The 17,236-nt window shown below is 41.1% G+C and overlaps 2 protein-coding genes across 2 annotated transcripts; both read left to right on the plus strand.

Annotated features, from left to right (window-relative positions):
• The first annotated feature begins 1,005 nt into the window (after positions 1-1,005).
• Positions 1,006-11,552, plus strand: LOC115954101 (pantothenate kinase 1-like). Its single transcript, XM_031071974.1, has 5 exons — positions 1,006-1,149; positions 8,668-8,787; positions 8,892-8,986; positions 9,094-9,187; positions 11,538-11,552. The coding sequence occupies exons 1-5, from the start codon at positions 1,006-1,008 to the stop codon at positions 11,550-11,552; spliced, it is 468 nt and encodes a 155-aa protein (XP_030927834.1).
• Positions 11,553-11,653: 101 nt separating this feature from the next.
• Positions 11,654-16,269, plus strand: LOC115954108 (pantothenate kinase 1-like). Its single transcript, XM_031071985.1, has 5 exons — positions 11,654-11,725; positions 11,856-11,984; positions 14,807-14,919; positions 15,069-15,249; positions 15,944-16,269. The coding sequence occupies exons 1-5, from the start codon at positions 11,654-11,656 to the stop codon at positions 16,118-16,120; spliced, it is 672 nt and encodes a 223-aa protein (XP_030927845.1). The 3' UTR covers positions 16,121-16,269.
• Positions 16,270-17,236: the final 967 nt, after the last annotated feature.

Genomic DNA, 17,236 nt, shown 5'->3' on the forward strand with positions numbered 1-17,236 from the left:
GGTACTGTGACGGTCCTGAGCCCACCCAAGAGGCTATTAGATACGACGAAAGAATACACAAACGTGAGTCCGTCAACTTTTACTCTTGAAATTAGCCTTCAATTTGAGAAAACATCTTCATCCGTCCTGTATTGCAGAAATGGACGACGCAAAGAGAAGGGCAATGATAAAATCTCTAGCCGTCGAGCAAAAGAAGACGGGTGAGATTGTGGTTCCCAAGGTGCCGGGGTCATCGGCTAAGAGGAAGCAGCCGCCAAAGTCTGACCGTCCATACAAGCAGCCGAAGGTTTCATTGGAACCCGTTGTGGGCTTGATGGCTGAGGGTGCTAAGACCGTCACCCCAGCCAAACACGGATCCGGTAAGGGCTTAATGCAAGCCCCACCCGTCAACGAGGAGAAGCCCCCTCCCCTTCTCCGTGACTACTCGAAGTTTGCTTTGGAGAAACTTTCGTCGATAATTTCCGCAGAGGATTACGAGGATCTGGGGAATCATTCGACGGAGGCAATGGGGGAGACGGGGTTATTCGCCGTTGCACAGGTAACCTTTTTTATCCGTCATTGTATGTTCGTCCACTCTTCTTAGTTTTCTATTTAACACCTTTTTAATTTTGTTTATTTCAGTCCTTGGTTATGATGAAGGGCTTGATGGACTGCTGCCTCAACCGTGAAGCGGCTCTGGAACGTGTACGGTCAAAAGTTGGGCAGACGGAGGAGGAGCTTAGCCAACTACATAAATGGAAGTCCATAATGGAGCAGAAGTTCAAACTGTCTGAGAAGACCAGGAAAGAGTTTGAACAGAGGACGGAGGAAGCTGGGAAGGCCTTGAAGGGTAAAGAAGATGAGGTAAAGGATTTGAAGAAGAAACTCCGTCAGGCCAGGGAGGACGCCGTCAATGAGTATCGCGACTCTGAGGCTTTGTTGAAGGAGCTGGGGGGATCGTTCCTTTAGGGCTTTGACGATGCACTCCGTCAGATAAAAAAAGCCTACCCAGATCTGGACGTGTCCATGATAACCGTCAGTGATCAAGATCAGACATCTGCGCTGCCCGTCGCTTCAGAAAATACGGAGGACCTCTTCGGAGACGAAACAGCTCAGGGTGATGGAGAGTCCGCTGTGCCGAAGGAGGTTCCTGTTGCCGACCCCAAGAAAGTAGATTAATCTCTTGTGAATGTTGAGGAGGATCCGTTCCCTTTTTTATATGTTCTTAGTACTTTGAAGATGGTTTGTTTTAAGTTAGCCTTTGTACCGAACAATATTTTTCTTTCATTATATGTTTACGCATATTTTTGTTGCTGGTTAAGTATTTGTATCCGTTAAGGATTTTTCTCTTCGTCTTCTTGTATGTTAAGTGTTAATTTGGACAAACTGGTCTGTTGATCCGTCCACTTTAAAAAACTTTTCTCACCTCTAATCGGACCCGTCTATTACGGATAGGATATACTATCCGTCCACTTTGTGGTGGCTGACCTTTATCGTCTTGTTGTTCGTCCACTTCGTGGGCGTTTTAGAACCGTCCGTTTTGGGAGCATAATTATTTCAGCCGTTTTTATGGTCCGTCCACTTTTGTGGGCAGCTTTTTATCGAGTCGATGATCCGTTCACCTTGTGGCGGTTATACCGTCCAATTTATGGACTTATAAAATTATTCATCGTTTTGGGTGATCCGTCCACTTTGTGGCGGCTACACCGTCCACTTTATGGACTTGTAAAATTATTCACCGTTTTGGGTGATCCGTCCACTTTATGGACTTGTAAAATTATTCACCGTTTTGGGTGATCCGTCCACTTTGTGGCGGCTATACCGTCCAATTTATGGACTTATAAAGTATTTTCAACTTTTCGGTGATACGTCCACTTTGTGGACAGTTCTTATATGGTCGTCGTCCGTCCATTTTGTGGCGGTTACACCGTCCGGTTTACGGACTTTGCAAAATATTTTCACCTTTTTGGTGATCCATCCACTTTGTGGACAGTTCTTATATGGTCGTCGTCCGTCCACTTTGCGGACAAGTTCTTTTACTGTTATGGCGATCCGTCCATCTTGTGGACTATGTAGTTATCCTTCTGGGACGATCCGTCGGACGTCCATCTTGTGGATTTCAAGTAATCATCCTTGTAGGATGATATCATCCCTGTAAGATGGTCTGTCCATCTTGTGGATTTTAAGTTGTCATCCCTGTAGGATGTTATCATCCCTTTAGGATGCCCCGTCCATCTTGTGGACTTCATTTTGTATTCGTCCATCTCGTGGACTTTTAACTAGCTTTCGTTAACTTTGTGGACAATTGTAATGACATCCAAGTAGAAGATCATAATTGTATCTAATTACAGAGATGCGTAAAGGAAAAGTGCCTGCCCCCTTGGGCTTAAAAAAGGCACGACAAGATTGTAGCAAAAGAAACACAGTTAAAAGAAAAACTTATAAAAAGCTTAAAAAGCCAAAAAGAAAATTGGTTACCGTTCGCCGTGTTACTATCACTGGTAGTATTTTCTCAAATGCTCGGCATTCCATGGATGCGGTAGCTTCTCTCCATCTGTTGTCTCCAGGTGGTATGTTCCTTTCCTTTTCCATGCCGTGACTCTATAGGGTCCTTCCAGTTGGGGCCGAGTTTTCCCTGTGTAGGGTCTCTAGTTGCACCTATGACCCTCCTGAGTACAAGGTCTCCTACTTGGAAGTTTCTGTGTTAGACCCGGGAGTTGTAATGTTTGGCCATGCAATCCTGGTATCTAGCGATCCTTTGCTCCGCCGCCGACCTTACCTCATCTATCAGGTCCAGCTGTAGCCTCATAGATTCGTCGTTCCTACTTTCGTCATGGTTGTGAACCCTGTAACTTGTGAGCCCAACTTCTGCTGGGATGACCGCCTCACTCCCGTATGTCAGTCGGAATGGCGTCTCTCCTGTTGGAGTCCTCGCCGTTGTCCTGTATGCCCACAGTATGCTCGGCAATTCTTCGGGCCATATGCTCTTTGCCCCCTCGAGCCGAGTCTTGATAATCTTTAGCAGGGATCGGTTCGTGACTTCAACCTGGCCATTAGCCTGAGGATGGGCGGGTGATGAGTAGTGGTTTTTTATTCCTAGCTGTGTGCAGAAATCCCGGAAGTGGCCGTTGTCAAACTGCCTCTCGTTATCTGAGACAAGGACTCTAGGAATACCAAACCTGCATACGATGCACCGCCAGACAAAACTTCTAATGTTCTTTTCTGTAATGGTGGCCAAGGCCTCTGCTTCTACCCATTTTGTGAAGTAGTCAATACCCACTACCAAGAACTTTAGCTGTCTTACCGCCGTTGGGAAAGGTCCCATGATATCTAGTCCCCACTGAGCGAACGGCCATGGAGCCGTTATAGGGGTCAGCTCCTCAGCTGGCTGTCCGATGAAATTGCTGAACCTCTGGCATTTGTCGCAGCTTTTAACGTAAGACTTGGCATCCTTCTACATGGTTGGCCAGTAATACCCAGCCCGTACCAGTTTGTGCACCAACGACCGCGATCCAGAATGGTTCCCGCATATCCCTTCGTGTACTTCCCTCATTACGTAGTCTGCCTCTTCAACCCCGAGGCATCTTAGATAAGGGCGGGAGAAACCTCTCTTGTAAAGAATGTCTTTTATCAAGACGAACCTTGCCGCTTAGACTTTCAGCTTTCTCGCTGCCTCCTTCTCTTGTGGCAGTAACCCGTCCTTCAAGTATGAAGTTATCTGTGTAGTCCAGTTTATTTCGGAGCGTATCTCCTGCATGTTGTCAGGGTCTATTAGTGGAAAGAGTTGAACAAAGGAAAGTACATTACCCGGTGTCATCATATGTTCTGCTGAAGCAGCTTTGGCTAGCCGATCGGCGAGCTCATTTTCTCCCCTGGGGATTTGGACGACCATCGCTTTTAGCCCGTTGACTCTCGCCCTTACTTGATCAAGATATCTCTTCAACCTTTCCCCCTTGCATTCATAATCTCCGTTTACTTGATTGGTCACGACTTGAGAGTCGCAATAAACGACCACACATTCAGCTCCGGCGGCTTTGGCTAGGTCGAGTCATGCCGCCACCACTTCGTATTCTGCTTCATTGTTGGTAATGGGGAAGTCGAGACGGACCATACATTCGATATTGTCTCCTTCAGGTGACAGCAATACTATGCCGGCCCCTCCAATTCGCCGATTGGATGATCCATCAGTGTAGATGCTCCACTAGGGGGGTTCTTCTACCCCCTTGTCCTCGTCACGCGTAAACTCTGCTATGAAGTCGGCTACAGCCTGTCCTTTAATGGCCACACGCGGACGGTACTTGATATCAAACTCACTCAATTCTATTGCCCACAGCGTCAGTCGACCTGCGGCTTCAGGATTACTCAGTGCCCTTCGCAAGGGCTTGTCGGTCATTACGTTCACGGTATGGGCTTGAAAGTAGGGTTTGCGCTTGCGAGCCGCCGTGACCAATGCAAAAGCGAGTTTCTCCATAGGTTGGTATCTTTCTTCGGCACCGCGGAGCGCCCGATTGGCGTAGTATACAGGCTTCTGTGCATTATCCTCTTCTCTAATTAAGGCTGCGCTGACGGCGACAGAGGAGACAGCCAAGTAGAGGAAAAGTTCTTCACCAGGTTGCGAGGGACTCAATAGGGGTGGTGAAGATAGGTATGCCTTTAATTCCTCGAACGCTCGCTGACACTCGTCCGTCCACTCGAAGGATTTCTTTAATGTGCGAAAGAAGGGCAAGCACTTGTCCGTGGCTCTCGACACGAATCTGTTTAATGCTGCTATCTTGCCGTTAAGGCTTTGTATCTCCTTCACATTTCACGGGGGGGCCATCTCTACTATGGCTCGGATTTTGTCCGGGTTAGCCTCAATCCCCCTCTGGGATACCATGAACCCTAGGAATTTGCCTGCCGTTACACCGAATGCGCACTTTCCCAGATTGAGTTTCATGTTGTAGGATCGAAGCGTACCAAATGTTTCCTTAAGATCCTCCAGGTGGTCTTCCTCCTTCCGGCTCTTCACCAGCATGTCGTCGACATAGACTTGGACATTCCTCCCGATTTGCTGCGCGAACATCTTGTTCATTAGCCTTTGGTATGTTGCCCCTGCATTCTTCAGGCCGAATGGCATTACTTTGTAACAGAATAGTCCTTGGCTGGTTACGAATGAAGTCTTCTCCTGATCGGCCTCGTGCATGCGGATCTGGTTATAACCCGAGAAAGCGTCCATGAAGCTTAGTAATTGGTGTTGAGCCATCGAGTCTACTAGGACGTCGACTCTTGGAAGGGGATAGCTATCTTTAGGGCACGCTTTGTTAAGATCGGTGAAATCCACGCACATCCGCCACTTGCCGCTCGCTTTCTTCACCATTACCACATTCGCCAGCCAATCGGGATAGTAGACTTCCCTGATGAAGCTTGCCTCTTGGAGTTTGCGGACCTCTTCCACTATTGCTTGGTCTCGTTCCGGTGCGAACACTCTCTTCTTTTGTCGGACGGGTGGAAATGAGGGCAATACATTCAATTTGTGTACCATGACCGAGGGATCGATTCCCGGCATATCGTCATGGCTCCAGGCGAACACAACCTTATTGCTCCTCAAGAAAGCTACGAGCTCTTGACGGATTGCGGGTTTGGCAAGCGTTCCGATCTTGGTTGTTTTGTCCGGATTGGAACTGTCAAGAGTTATCTCCTCCAGCTTCTCTGTGGGTTCTGCCATCGTTCGGTGCTCTTCTATGTTCAAGGCCTGGATTTGGTCTTGCATCTCCATCATAACTACGTAGCATTCTCGTGCGGCAACTTGACTTCCGCGTAGCTCTCCTACCCCATACTCCGTTGGGAACTTGATCATTAGGTGGTAAGTTGATGTTACCGCCTTCCACGAGTTGAGCGTAGGTCGTCCAAGAATAGCATTGTAGGCGGACGAGCAATCGACCACCAAGAATGTCACGTTCCTGGTGATTTGTTGGGGGTAATCTCCTACTGTCACCGGTAACGTTACCGAGCCCAAAGGGAATACCCTACTCCCTCCGAAACCAATGAGTGGGGCGTTTGTCGGTATTAGCTGCTCCCTATCAATCCTCATTTGCTGGAATGCCGGATAGTACAAGATATCGGCCGAGCTGCCGTTGTCGATCAACACTCGGTGCACGTTGTAGTCTCCTGTCCGCATGCTGACGACGAGGGCATCGTCGTGTGGATGGTGTAGGCGCCGTGCATCCTCTTCCGAGAACCCAACAACAGGGCTTTCTCTTTTTGCTATCTTTGGCATTGTGCCCGCCAACTGGACATTCTGTACCATCCGAAGGTATGTTTTGCGAGCCTTTTTTGACGATCCGGCCGCAGCAGTTCCTCCGATTATCATTCTTATGTCCCCTAATGGGGGTCTTGGTCGCTCGTCTTCTCGGCGGGGGTGTTGTTCTTGTGGGGGTTGATCCGTTCTCCCCTTGTTGACGAACTTCTGCAGCTTCCCTTGTTGGATAAGGGTTTCGATTTGTTGCTTCAAGTCGTAGCAATCGGTCGTGTCGTGGCCGTGGTCACGATGGAAGCGGCAATATTTGTCTCTGGACCTTTTGCTGGGATCACTCTTCAGCTTTCCTGGGAACGTCAGGGACCCTTCGTCCTTAATCTGCATTAGGACTTGGTCTATCGGCGCGGTTAACGGGGTGAAACTTGTGAACCTTCCGCCCGTGGGTTTTGGACGTCTGTCCTCCCTTCGGTCTCCCATCCTTCCTTTCTTCCGCCCCTGGTCCTGTCAGGGATCCTCTTGTCTGTCTCTTTTCTTGGGTCTATCTTCTCAGGCTAATAGCGCGTCTTCAGCGTTCATATATTTGGTGGCCCTGTAAAGCACCTTCGACATGGTCTTGGGGTTGTTTTTGTATAGGGAGAACAAAAACTTACCCCCCTTCAGCCCATTCGTGGATGCTGCTACCAATATCTTGTCGTCGGCTTCGTCGATCGAGAGTGCTTCCTTATTGAAGTGTGATATTTAGGCCCGCAACGTCTCCTCCTCTCGCTGCTTGATATTCATTAAACAAGCCGTGGATTTTCTATACCGATGTCCTCCGATGAAGTGCGTAGTAAATTGAACACTTAGTTCCTTGAAGGTGCTGATGGAGTTGGGTGCTAGCCGGCTGAACCAAATCCTTGCTGCGCCCTTTAGGGTTGTAGGAAAGGCCCTGCACATAATCGTGTCTGCCACTCCCTGAAGGTGCATTAGGGTCTTGAAGGTCTCTAGGTGATCTAGAGGGTCCTTGACTCCGTCATAACTATCCATATTTAGCATGCGGAACTTATTCGGCAGGGGGAAGGAGTTGACGGTTGTCGTGAATGGCGAGTCAGTCCGGTTGACAAGGTCGTCAAGATCACTTGACACTCGCCCCTTGAGAGCGTTCATCATTACATCCATCTGTTCCTTAATCGCCTGCATCTCCGCGATGACAGATTGTGGAGCCGTATCCATCAGGGAAGGGATGCTAATGTCCTGTCGCACTGGTCTGCTCGGGGCGTTACTCTCCTGTGGTCCGTCCTGATTTCTCCTTTCAACGCTGGTCCCTTCTTGATCCGCTCCTTGGTTATTGACCGCCGCATTCTTTTGGTTCAGCTGCTCTTCTAGGTCGTGGTTTTGTTTGGTGAGGCGCTCCACGGCTGCGGCGAGCGTCCTAACCTGTTTCTCAAGGGCAGTCGTAGGGGCTTCTTCTTCTTGAACGTCATTCGTGGTTGCCATTGAGCGAGTGAGTACCATGTAACTCTTTTGTCTAGGAAGCGATGAAGTGCTACACGTTTTTTCCCACAGACGGCGCCAACTGATGACGTTGGAAATTGTCACCAATAGGTCACACCGTACTCGCGACTCAAAGCGAACCTGCACAACAAGAACGATCGAAAGAAAACCTTTAGAGAGCACCGGTGTGGTGCCGGCCAAACACTCTCCGAAGGTCAAGTCAGAATTCGTTTCTTCACTTTTAGAGCGCTAGAGAGGGTCAATTAATCGTACCTTGATTTGCGAAAGTGTTAGTCCTTTTATAGTGGTAGAGAGTTGGCTTTTCTTCTTGACCTCCAGATATTTCCAATGTGGGACTCTAATACAAATTCTCCAAAGCGTGGTGAGCAAGGCTTTCCCTTTTTGGATCTTAGGGCTTTTCTAGGCGATAGAGATTTCGGATCACGGGCCCTTACTATGTCTGTCAGCGATGGGCCTTCAAAGCGCGTGGGACCATCTTTACACAGGCCCAACAGTTCCAATCCGTCAGGCCCATTAAGGTAGGCCAATCAGGCTCTATATTTTATCATCTTCAACAGGCATTTTCGGAGAATACTTAGGAACAAGACATTATTAACTCCTTTCTTATTTATTTATTTATTTTTGTCTTTTCTCTGTGCAGCATTAGTTATTTGTTTTAATATTTGAACCTATCTTTGAGAAAAAAAAAAAATCAAAATTTCTTTTATAAATGTTAAATTTAAATTTAATGTCTTCAAGCTTTTCATTCATACTTATTCTTTTCATGTGCCTTTCATGGATCTATATTTCTTTTGATACTTAAGTCAATTTCTGAAACACCGATGCCCATTGCTTAAAGTAGATTCCTGATTTTGATAATGTATATATGCATTGCATTGGTATGTGATGCCCTTACTATTTTAGCCATTCAAATGATTTCACTCAATAAAATTACTTTCGATTTTTTTTTTCTCTAGCAGGAAATTGACCAAGAAGCTTTCACACACATTAGTGGAAAGAAGACATATGTAAACATTGATCACTCCGATTTATTTCCTTACCTACTTGTAAATATAGGTTCTGGTGTTAGTATTATCAAGGTAATTCCTATTCCTTTTCTTTTGAATCTTCTGTCACTTTTTAATTTTTTTATTATATTCCAGAATGCATATTTTCATTATACATAAATGTTGACCTCACATAGGTCACTGGAAATAAAAAATTCAAACGTGTAACTGGTACTCAATTCGGTGGTGGCACCATTTTTGGTTTTGCAAGTTTACTAACAAATTGCCAGAGGTAATCCAATAACTCAGACAGGAAAGTAATTTTTCTTCAGTCTACTTATGCTTTTAATCTCATGACCTCAATTCTTTTCTTTCTTTCTTTCTTTCTTTTTTCACTAGTTATGATGAGTTGTTAGAAATCAGTCAGCACGGAGATAATCGAGCACTGGATTTAACAGTTGGAGATATTTATGGGGATACAGGTTATCCTGAGGTAATTTGATGCAACATAAAATTCTGATTAATTCAATTGTAAGTAAAAATAACAATAAGATAAAATAAATTGAGGAATCAGCGCTTAGGGTTTCAGCACCAAACAAAAATTAAAAGTTAGTACCTAGGTTGCTTTGAATCAATATCAAGTCATTGGAAAAATTATAGCAAGAATTTCATTAATCAAGCATACTGTAACAATATTGAACCATAGGATCTCTATATAAGAATTAACTTAATTCAATTAAAATATAACCTTAATGCTATGTATTGTAGATTTTATTTATTTTTCTATATTTCCTTGCTTCCATTCATTCTCATAGACTCTCTTCGTGTTTCTGTGTGTGCACCGTCTTGTCCTTTTTTTTATGATATGTAGCTTTTGCAGCTGTATAAGACTATAAGAAGGGGAAAAAAAAAAAAAATCCTTTCATTTCCCACATTTTCTAGCAACCAAAGACGGTCGTATCAAGTGTGTGGATTTTGATTTTATGTTGTGTTTGATTGCTGAGCAAATGTGGGAAATGAAAGAAAGAAAGAAATGTTATCGTTGAGCGACAAATGAAGTCAAGCCGCTTGTCGTATCACCTTTTTTATATATAATTTTGGCAATCTAGTGCTTCATGTCAAATTAAGTAATCCCACCTAGGGGCCAATGGGCTTGTAGTCAAATGGCACCTTTGTCCACCCCCTAATTCCCATGTCACGGGTTCAAACCTACCTCCATTACTTTAAAAAAAATGCAAAAAGTAAAAAAAAGTAATGCCACCGAGGCATTTTGTTAGACATGTAGGATAGAAAGTTAATGGAGGTGGACAAAAGGAAATAAAATACAATGTTTTCAATTGTTTAGGAATGAAAGTAGAACTTTTGATAGTTTAGAGATTAAAATTGAACTTAATTTAAAATTTAAGGATGGAAAAAATATTTTTCTTAAAAAAGATAGTCTAGTAATGTACACTATAAAATCAAACTAAATGTGCTTGAAATTAAATTATTCTCTCTCCCTTTTTATTTTTATTTTTATTTTTTATCCCCTCTACTATTACATGGTGGATCTATGCCATTTCTAAGACCTTAAAGTGATGGGGACAAACACTTGCCTGGTTGTTCGTGTCTTTGCTTTGAAGTAATTTTAAAACCTATCACTAACCTGATTTAGGCATTTGCTATCTTCTGTCATCAAAATCTTTTAAATGTAATCTTATTTTACCCTGCCATTTTAGAATTTCATGAGTCATTACTTTAAGCACTTCAGCCATAGTTGAGGAGCCAAATTGAAGGAGAAATAAGAGGTCAATTTCATTGTTTTAGATGTCATTACTTTCATTTCAAAAAAGAAATTTCATTGAATAAAAATCTATCTAATTAGTAGTATTTATCTCACTTTCATCATCTTTTGTCCGTCTTCTTTAGAGACATCTTTTTCAGGTTAGATTTAGAGTTCAAACTCAGTTATGGAAGTGAAGGTTCAAGAGATGGTACACGGAAGGCCACTCAATACAATATTAACTTAATGAATGCTGTCTGAATGGTTTAATTGACTCCTAGACAACAAAAAGAATTTAGTGATGTGATTTCTAACTTTTCAAACATGCAAATTTGAAGGGGTAACAAATACAAAGAAATATGGTAACAAAGCAAAATAATCCTTGTTATTAGTTGTAAAACATATATGAACAAGACCTCTTGCCAAAAGGGGTCTACTGGTGGCTTTGCATTGAAAAATCCAAGCTGTTTCTTTCTTCTTCTTTTTTCCGGAATCTTATATCTGCATCATGACAAATGATGTGCGCTGGTAGTCATTAAACATGAATAAACAATAGCTCTTTTCAACATGTGTCATTGGGTCTGTTGTTGCCTGGTTGATTTGAGCATAGTCAAGCTGTAACTTTCCTCTTGTTCTTCTGGAATTAATGATAAATTTATTTGTATTTGTGAATGCTTCTTCATTGAAAAGACTGTTATATAATTCCAAATGCTGATAACACTTAAATATAAAAGTTACAAAGAACAGAAATTTGAATATTGTTCTTCCCTAATAGTCCCATTTCTTTTTTATGTAAAATCCGAAGCTGTCAAATTAGTTTTGTGCCAAAACAAAGGAAAGCATGAGTGCCAAAAGAAAAGTCTTCTTGGTACCTAAAAAAATAGTGAGAAGGAGAAAACAATGAAATATCATCACATGCTTATTATCAAAAGGTGTTAACTCATCTTGTTCCTTTCCAATTTTGTGTACTAGGTAGGGGAGGAGGAACCCCATTTCCTTTTCTCGGGGTTAATAGATATTTGATTTTACTTGCTGTACGTAATTTGATTAATCAATTCAGAAACAAGATCTTTGATTGCAGCTACGAATATTGTGATGGCTTTGAGTATTGAATCTATTATTGCTAGATGAGCTTGTAATCTGTTTGTTTCTGATTTCCTATATGGTTTATACCTTTACTTCTGCAAGTTTGCTTCAATGGATAATTTCAAAGATATAGGACATTATTTCTGGTCAGTGATCATTCCTGTCCTCTGCAAGTTTGCTTCAGTGATCATTGCTTCAATGTATACCAATAGTTTTGTTAAATTGATTTCTGGTCTTATGTGTAGATAGTATCTCAATTATTTTTAGTAATATCCCTATACTATTGATGATCTTACAATTTCTTCAATTACAGCATAATCTTTCAGCTTCTGCCATTGCTTCTTGCTTTGGAAAGGTCAATGGTAACAAAAAGCTCTCAGGATATAAAGCTGAGGATATGGCCGCAAGTCTTTTGAGAAATTTCACGTACCTTATTGCACAGGTGATTTCTTGATCTGTAATGGAAGTAGAACTGTTTCATGGCATAGAAGAGATTTCACTTTCTAGCTATAAATCTTTTTGTGAAATGTCCCTTTGGAACAATTGCTGAAAATTTTAGTATCACAAATTAATGGCTGTGGCAGCCATCACTGCCAAATTCCCCATGCATTATGTTTGACCTGGACATTGTCTAAGTTATTTCTTGAATTTCTATGGTACTTTACTGCCTAGATGGGAAAAAAAAAATATATATATATATATATATATATGTATATATATATATACCCAGAATCCTTGCTATTGTGACTTGTGAATATGTCAGGGACTTGGCTTCTTGCTATACAAAGGATTAGACAAGAAAATGACTTTAGAAACTACAAATGTTTTCAAACATAGTGTGTGAACAATAAGGTGTATTTAATTCAATTAGTTGTCATATTGATGGAGCTCTAGTATAAGCTTAAATAGAAAGTGAGGGTGAAATAAGGTTAACAAGCTAAAACCCTAGACTTCACCACTCGGGGCTGGTTGTAATCGCCACTAAGCTATTAAGAAAACTCAACTCAAAATTCATTGTCCCAAACGATTGAAGGACCCAATTTTTAAAAATAAAAAGGCTTTCCAGGATTAAGATATAACCATGCCATAAATACAATCCCATAAAATCCTTAATCAAATAAAAGTCAAACTAATCCAAAATTCAAATAAGCACAATATAAAATCTCAATGTTCAAATAAGCATAAATCTCATGTTCCCATCAACTCTAGGGATGGAAGGTTTAATGAGGTCGAACTAGGGATATGATTGGCAACTGTGTCAATCTGGTAGTGTTCTTACAGGTCATGATCAAGCTGTTGCAGCTTCTCTTTGTTGATTCAAGTACAATATGACTCTAGGAATCCTTGTCTGCATACCAAAAAAACACTGAGCATCACAATCCCCACTGAAAACAATCTTCTCATTTAAAATGGCATCAATAGATTCTCCATGTGCTTGTGGAAGGTTTAATAAGGTTGAATTGGGGATAGGATAGGCAATTGTGTCCTAGGATGGTTTATCAAAAGGATCATTTGGTATGCTTGCCAGACCATTATAAGTAACCTAATCCACAACATAAAAATTCAAGGTAATAATACCATAGTCAGATGGAATATCAATGGCATACGCATTGATCCAACTTGCTTTAGTACGCAGTTTGCAATCTCCTAATGGTTCTGGAGGGAAACCGCTTGGGCCTAATATGAACAATGACTTAAATCCCCATGTTAATTCCAAGTGACATTGACATGAATTCGCCTGTAATTTATATTGAATAACTCGCGTGAATTTGTTTGCTGATCTTATGATGCAAGTCATGAACATGATGTGTAAATTCTTCTACCAACTTAGAGACATGAACATGTGGGGACATGGGGAGATCTAAAAGCTTCCTAAGGTTATAGGCATGCACAACTTTAAACGGACTCATGCCTGTAGACCTATTGAAAAATTATTTTATACAAATTGGTGTTTCTCCATATGTCAGAGGTCTGTCATGAGTGGTTGATACATGTTTCTTTCCTCAAGGACTCCCATGACTTGTGAATAATATATTTCCAAACTCTGATTACCTTGTTCAAGATTGAAATATCACTTGCAAACATCATACAACACATACCTGCTCCCAGATAGCCTTCATAGATTATAAGTGCAACAAAGTAACCCTGAGGTTGGGTTCTATACTATAAAGCATTAGAGACATGATTAGGTGATTCTCTTGATCCTAAAGACTTTTCTAGGTAAAACATATGTAGTGAAGGTAGACAAGCCAGCTGAGTTGGTTGCATTGATCGTAGATGCAGAGGATAATGGCCTATTGGCTTGTCATACTAGAGGTGATTGAATAAGCCCTTTACTTCAAAAAATATTTCAATTAGGCCCAATACATGTAGTTCTTACCATTGAACTTAATAGAAGTCATAGGAGAGCTTAATATAGTTGGAGTTTACAGGTGTTTTAGAAACCCAACTTAAAAAATTGTGTTCTCAAAATTAATGTGCAAACCTTTTTTTTTTTTGTTTTTGAGAACACCGTTTTGGTGTTTTCAGATCCTCCTTTTTTTGGTTTTGCTACAAAGGCATCACTTTTATAAATATTAGAACTGGGTTTCCGAAACTTGTTAATGGTTACATTCTCCAATCTCTCACCCTCCCCCTTTCTCTCTGTGGAATTCATGAGTTCTTGCAGTGGCACTTGTTGACGCGGCTGAAGCTCAAGCCGGTGATTTGATGACACAAGTCAATGGTCTTGTGGGCCTTGAGTTCTTGTGGGTTGATGGTCCGTGACTGAAGCTCTAGTCGGCAGCTATGAGTTATGGTGGTGGCTTTTTGGTGTTTCCCAACGTGATTCTGGTGGAGTTTCTTTTACAGAGTCAAGAGGGTCTACCCTGGCCAATGACTTTTCAGAGGATGCTCAAAATCTTCCAACTACTTCTGTGCCAGTATTGGTATAGCTCATTGCTGACCAGGAACTGTAAACCAAGAAACTGTTTGCAGCAGGAACCACCGCTCTCTAGCAAATTCTTCTATAAGTCTCAAATGAATGTCAAATGTGGTGGAACTCAATTGTTGTGTCCTTAGGTGTTTGACATGCCAATCTCTAAAGAGAAGTTTCCTACAAACAATTGTTCATGATTTTTTTTCAAATCATATTTTTGGATGCTTTGTTATTCATTTTATGGTCTCGTTTGCTAAAACAATTAGTATTACTTGCTTTATATTGAAGCTTAGTCCCCACATTTTAATGAGACAAATCATTAATTTTCATTTTCCCACAAATTCCAGATATCCTACCTTGTAGCTGCTCCCTTAGGGATTAAGAGAATCTGCTTTGGAGGTTCTTACATTCGAGGGCATGCCTCTACAATGGATAACATTTCTTACGGACTGAACTTCTGGTAAGAGTTTGCTACTTATTTCACTTTTGGATTGTGGTTTAAATTGTTCTTTTTCAAAGTCATAACTTGATCGAGCAATCTATTCCTTTGATATAAAGTGCCATCAAGCATCTGTTTCCTTTTCTTATGTTTCTCTATTTTTTTCTTAGGTCTAAAGGTCAAGTAGCAGCTGTGTTTTTGCAACATGAAGGTTTCTTAGGAGCTGTTGGTGCACTCCTGAACTACAAGAAGATCGATCTTAACATATTAATGCCACAGAAGCTCACTGCATATGATTCTTCTAGACTTTCAGTCGTTGGTGAAGAATTTCATGGGAAATTAGAGGAGAGAGTAAGTAATTCCAGCTACCATTTCCTAGTATATGAAGTTCATGAACCTGTTTTGCATTTGTCATTAATTTTAAATTTAGATGAAATGCTTATAGATAACTATAGTGTATCTGGATTAGACTTGTACAATTATGTGCTCTCTCTCTCTCTCTCTGTCTCTCTCTCCACACGCACACATGTGCATGTGTTGTGTCTTCCTATCTATTGTGTGCGCGTTGTGTCTTTCTATCCATTACTCTACATGCACTGTATTTATGGATATGCGAATGCGAGTGGGAACATGAGAATCATCATATTCATGGTTGGACCCACTTTGCTTTAGAAGTTTAATTTATTGATAGCTTTACTCATCTACATATGATTTACTACAATTATAAAAAATAAAAATTGAACAGCTAAATGAGGACGAGTATGAGTCTGCTATTAAGTTTCGGGGTTAAGCTTTAGTCCAGTTCACCGGAGCACTAGAGCCAAGCTGTATCCTAAGTTCAGGTCTACTGGTGGAATCCCCTACAAGTGATAAATTGTTAGCCATTGGTAACTAAAATGCTTGAATAATTAGTGTAGTCAAATTTAAAATGATGATTATGAGGAAGCTGTTTCACCAATCTTACTCTTCATAATGAAAAGTGCATTTATTATTGTAGTTCTGGATGTAATGTAATTTGCGAGTGTTGATGGCCTTTTGCTTGCAGGTGGAAGATCATCTCAATAGAGAGGTCGAGATACTAAAAACTGAACTTGATAGATTACAAAATGACAAGGCAACACTTGTTAAAACGTTAAAGAATTTAGAAAGTAAACTATGCAAACTATGCGGTAGCTGTAGTAAACTATGCAGTAGCTGTGAGACAAGCAACATAAGCCAATGATGGTGAAATTCCTAGATGAACAATATGGAATGGTGTTCCACATAGATGGCTGAAAGCTGAAAACCATCAAAGAAGAAAGATTCAACCATGGCTTAAAATTATAACCGAGCTCCAGTGTCTACAGTTGAACCTTACAATATTGATTACTACACTATGGTCATTTGGTAATATAGTATTACTTATTGATTAAAAGTGTTAAGTGTGTAACTTCTTGTAACTTCTTTTTTACACTACAGCATGAGATTATTATTATTATTATTATTTCTCACGTTTCCTCTGGTTAAATGAAGCTCACATGAATTTGTAAGTTGTCCAGGGAGAATAAGCATGCTATGCAAGATGTTTCTTTGTGTGAATAAATATACAAAGAAACATCACTATTAATGTAAGGGGTAAGCCTTTCATCGACCATATATTATTGGAGGTGGTATCTAGTGTCTGTAATTCTGTTACATGCAGTAGAAACTAGAATTAACACCAAATGCTTTTTCATACTATACAACTTGGCCCAAGTAGGCCCAGTTACTTACTGCCTAACTTGGCACCACAACGCAGAAGCAAAACAACCTCAGGTTTTTTCTCCGAGTTGAGTCATTGTTAACCGAACAACATATGTCGTACATAGTTTGGGAGTTGCTAAGCTATTGGCTTGGAGACAATATTTTGGGTTGCTTTAAGCAGTTCACTCAAAGATGGAAAAGTCTGAGGGACTTGAATATTATTAGAGCACCCTGCACCAAAAAAGTTGTTTCATTATTCTTTGAATTTGTTAATGTTATGATATTTGATTTTCAATTTGTAAGGTTTAAGGATTATAATTTTTGCAATGTTAATATGTTTTGTTAGGTTTTTTTCTTTTTCCCTTAATATTGTGTTGTGCAATAGCGGAAGCTCTAATATCAAATTTTGTGATTTAGGGTTGGCGATACGCATTCACACAAACAAGACAATAAACATTTTCACAAGACAATAATATTTAATGTGGTTCGGTTAACTCCATGCCTAATTAACTCACGGGCAACACCAACCAAAAATTCACTATCAACAATATGAATTACAACGAAACTTACCAAACCTCGCAACACTCATAACTCCCACAAACAATACTCACAAAAC

The sequence above is a fragment of the Quercus lobata genome, chromosome 1 (assembly GCF_001633185.2).
Source record: "Quercus lobata isolate SW786 chromosome 1, ValleyOak3.0 Primary Assembly, whole genome shotgun sequence".
In the NCBI taxonomy this organism is placed as follows: domain Eukaryota; kingdom Viridiplantae; phylum Streptophyta; class Magnoliopsida; order Fagales; family Fagaceae; genus Quercus; species Quercus lobata.

Excerpts from the sequence above, each read along its gene's own strand:
- LOC115954101 (XM_031071974.1), top strand. The coding sequence starts at position 1,006 with ATGATAACCGTCAGTGATCAAGATCAGACATCTGCGCTGCCCGTCGCT. Across the intron at positions 1,150-8,667 it reads CTGTTGCCGACCCCAAGAAA|GAAATTGACCAAGAAGCTTT; the intron begins GTAGATTAATCT and ends TTTCTCTAGCAG. Across the intron at positions 8,788-8,891 it reads CTGGTGTTAGTATTATCAAG|GTCACTGGAAATAAAAAATT; the intron begins GTAATTCCTATT and ends GACCTCACATAG.
- LOC115954108 (XM_031071985.1), top strand. The coding sequence starts at position 11,654 with ATGGATAATTTCAAAGATATAGGACATTATTTCTGGTCAGTGATCATT. Across the intron at positions 14,920-15,068 it reads TCTTACGGACTGAACTTCTG|GTCTAAAGGTCAAGTAGCAG; the intron begins GTAAGAGTTTGC and ends TTTTTTTCTTAG. Across the intron at positions 15,250-15,943 it reads ATGGGAAATTAGAGGAGAGA|GTGGAAGATCATCTCAATAG; the intron begins GTAAGTAATTCC and ends TTTTGCTTGCAG.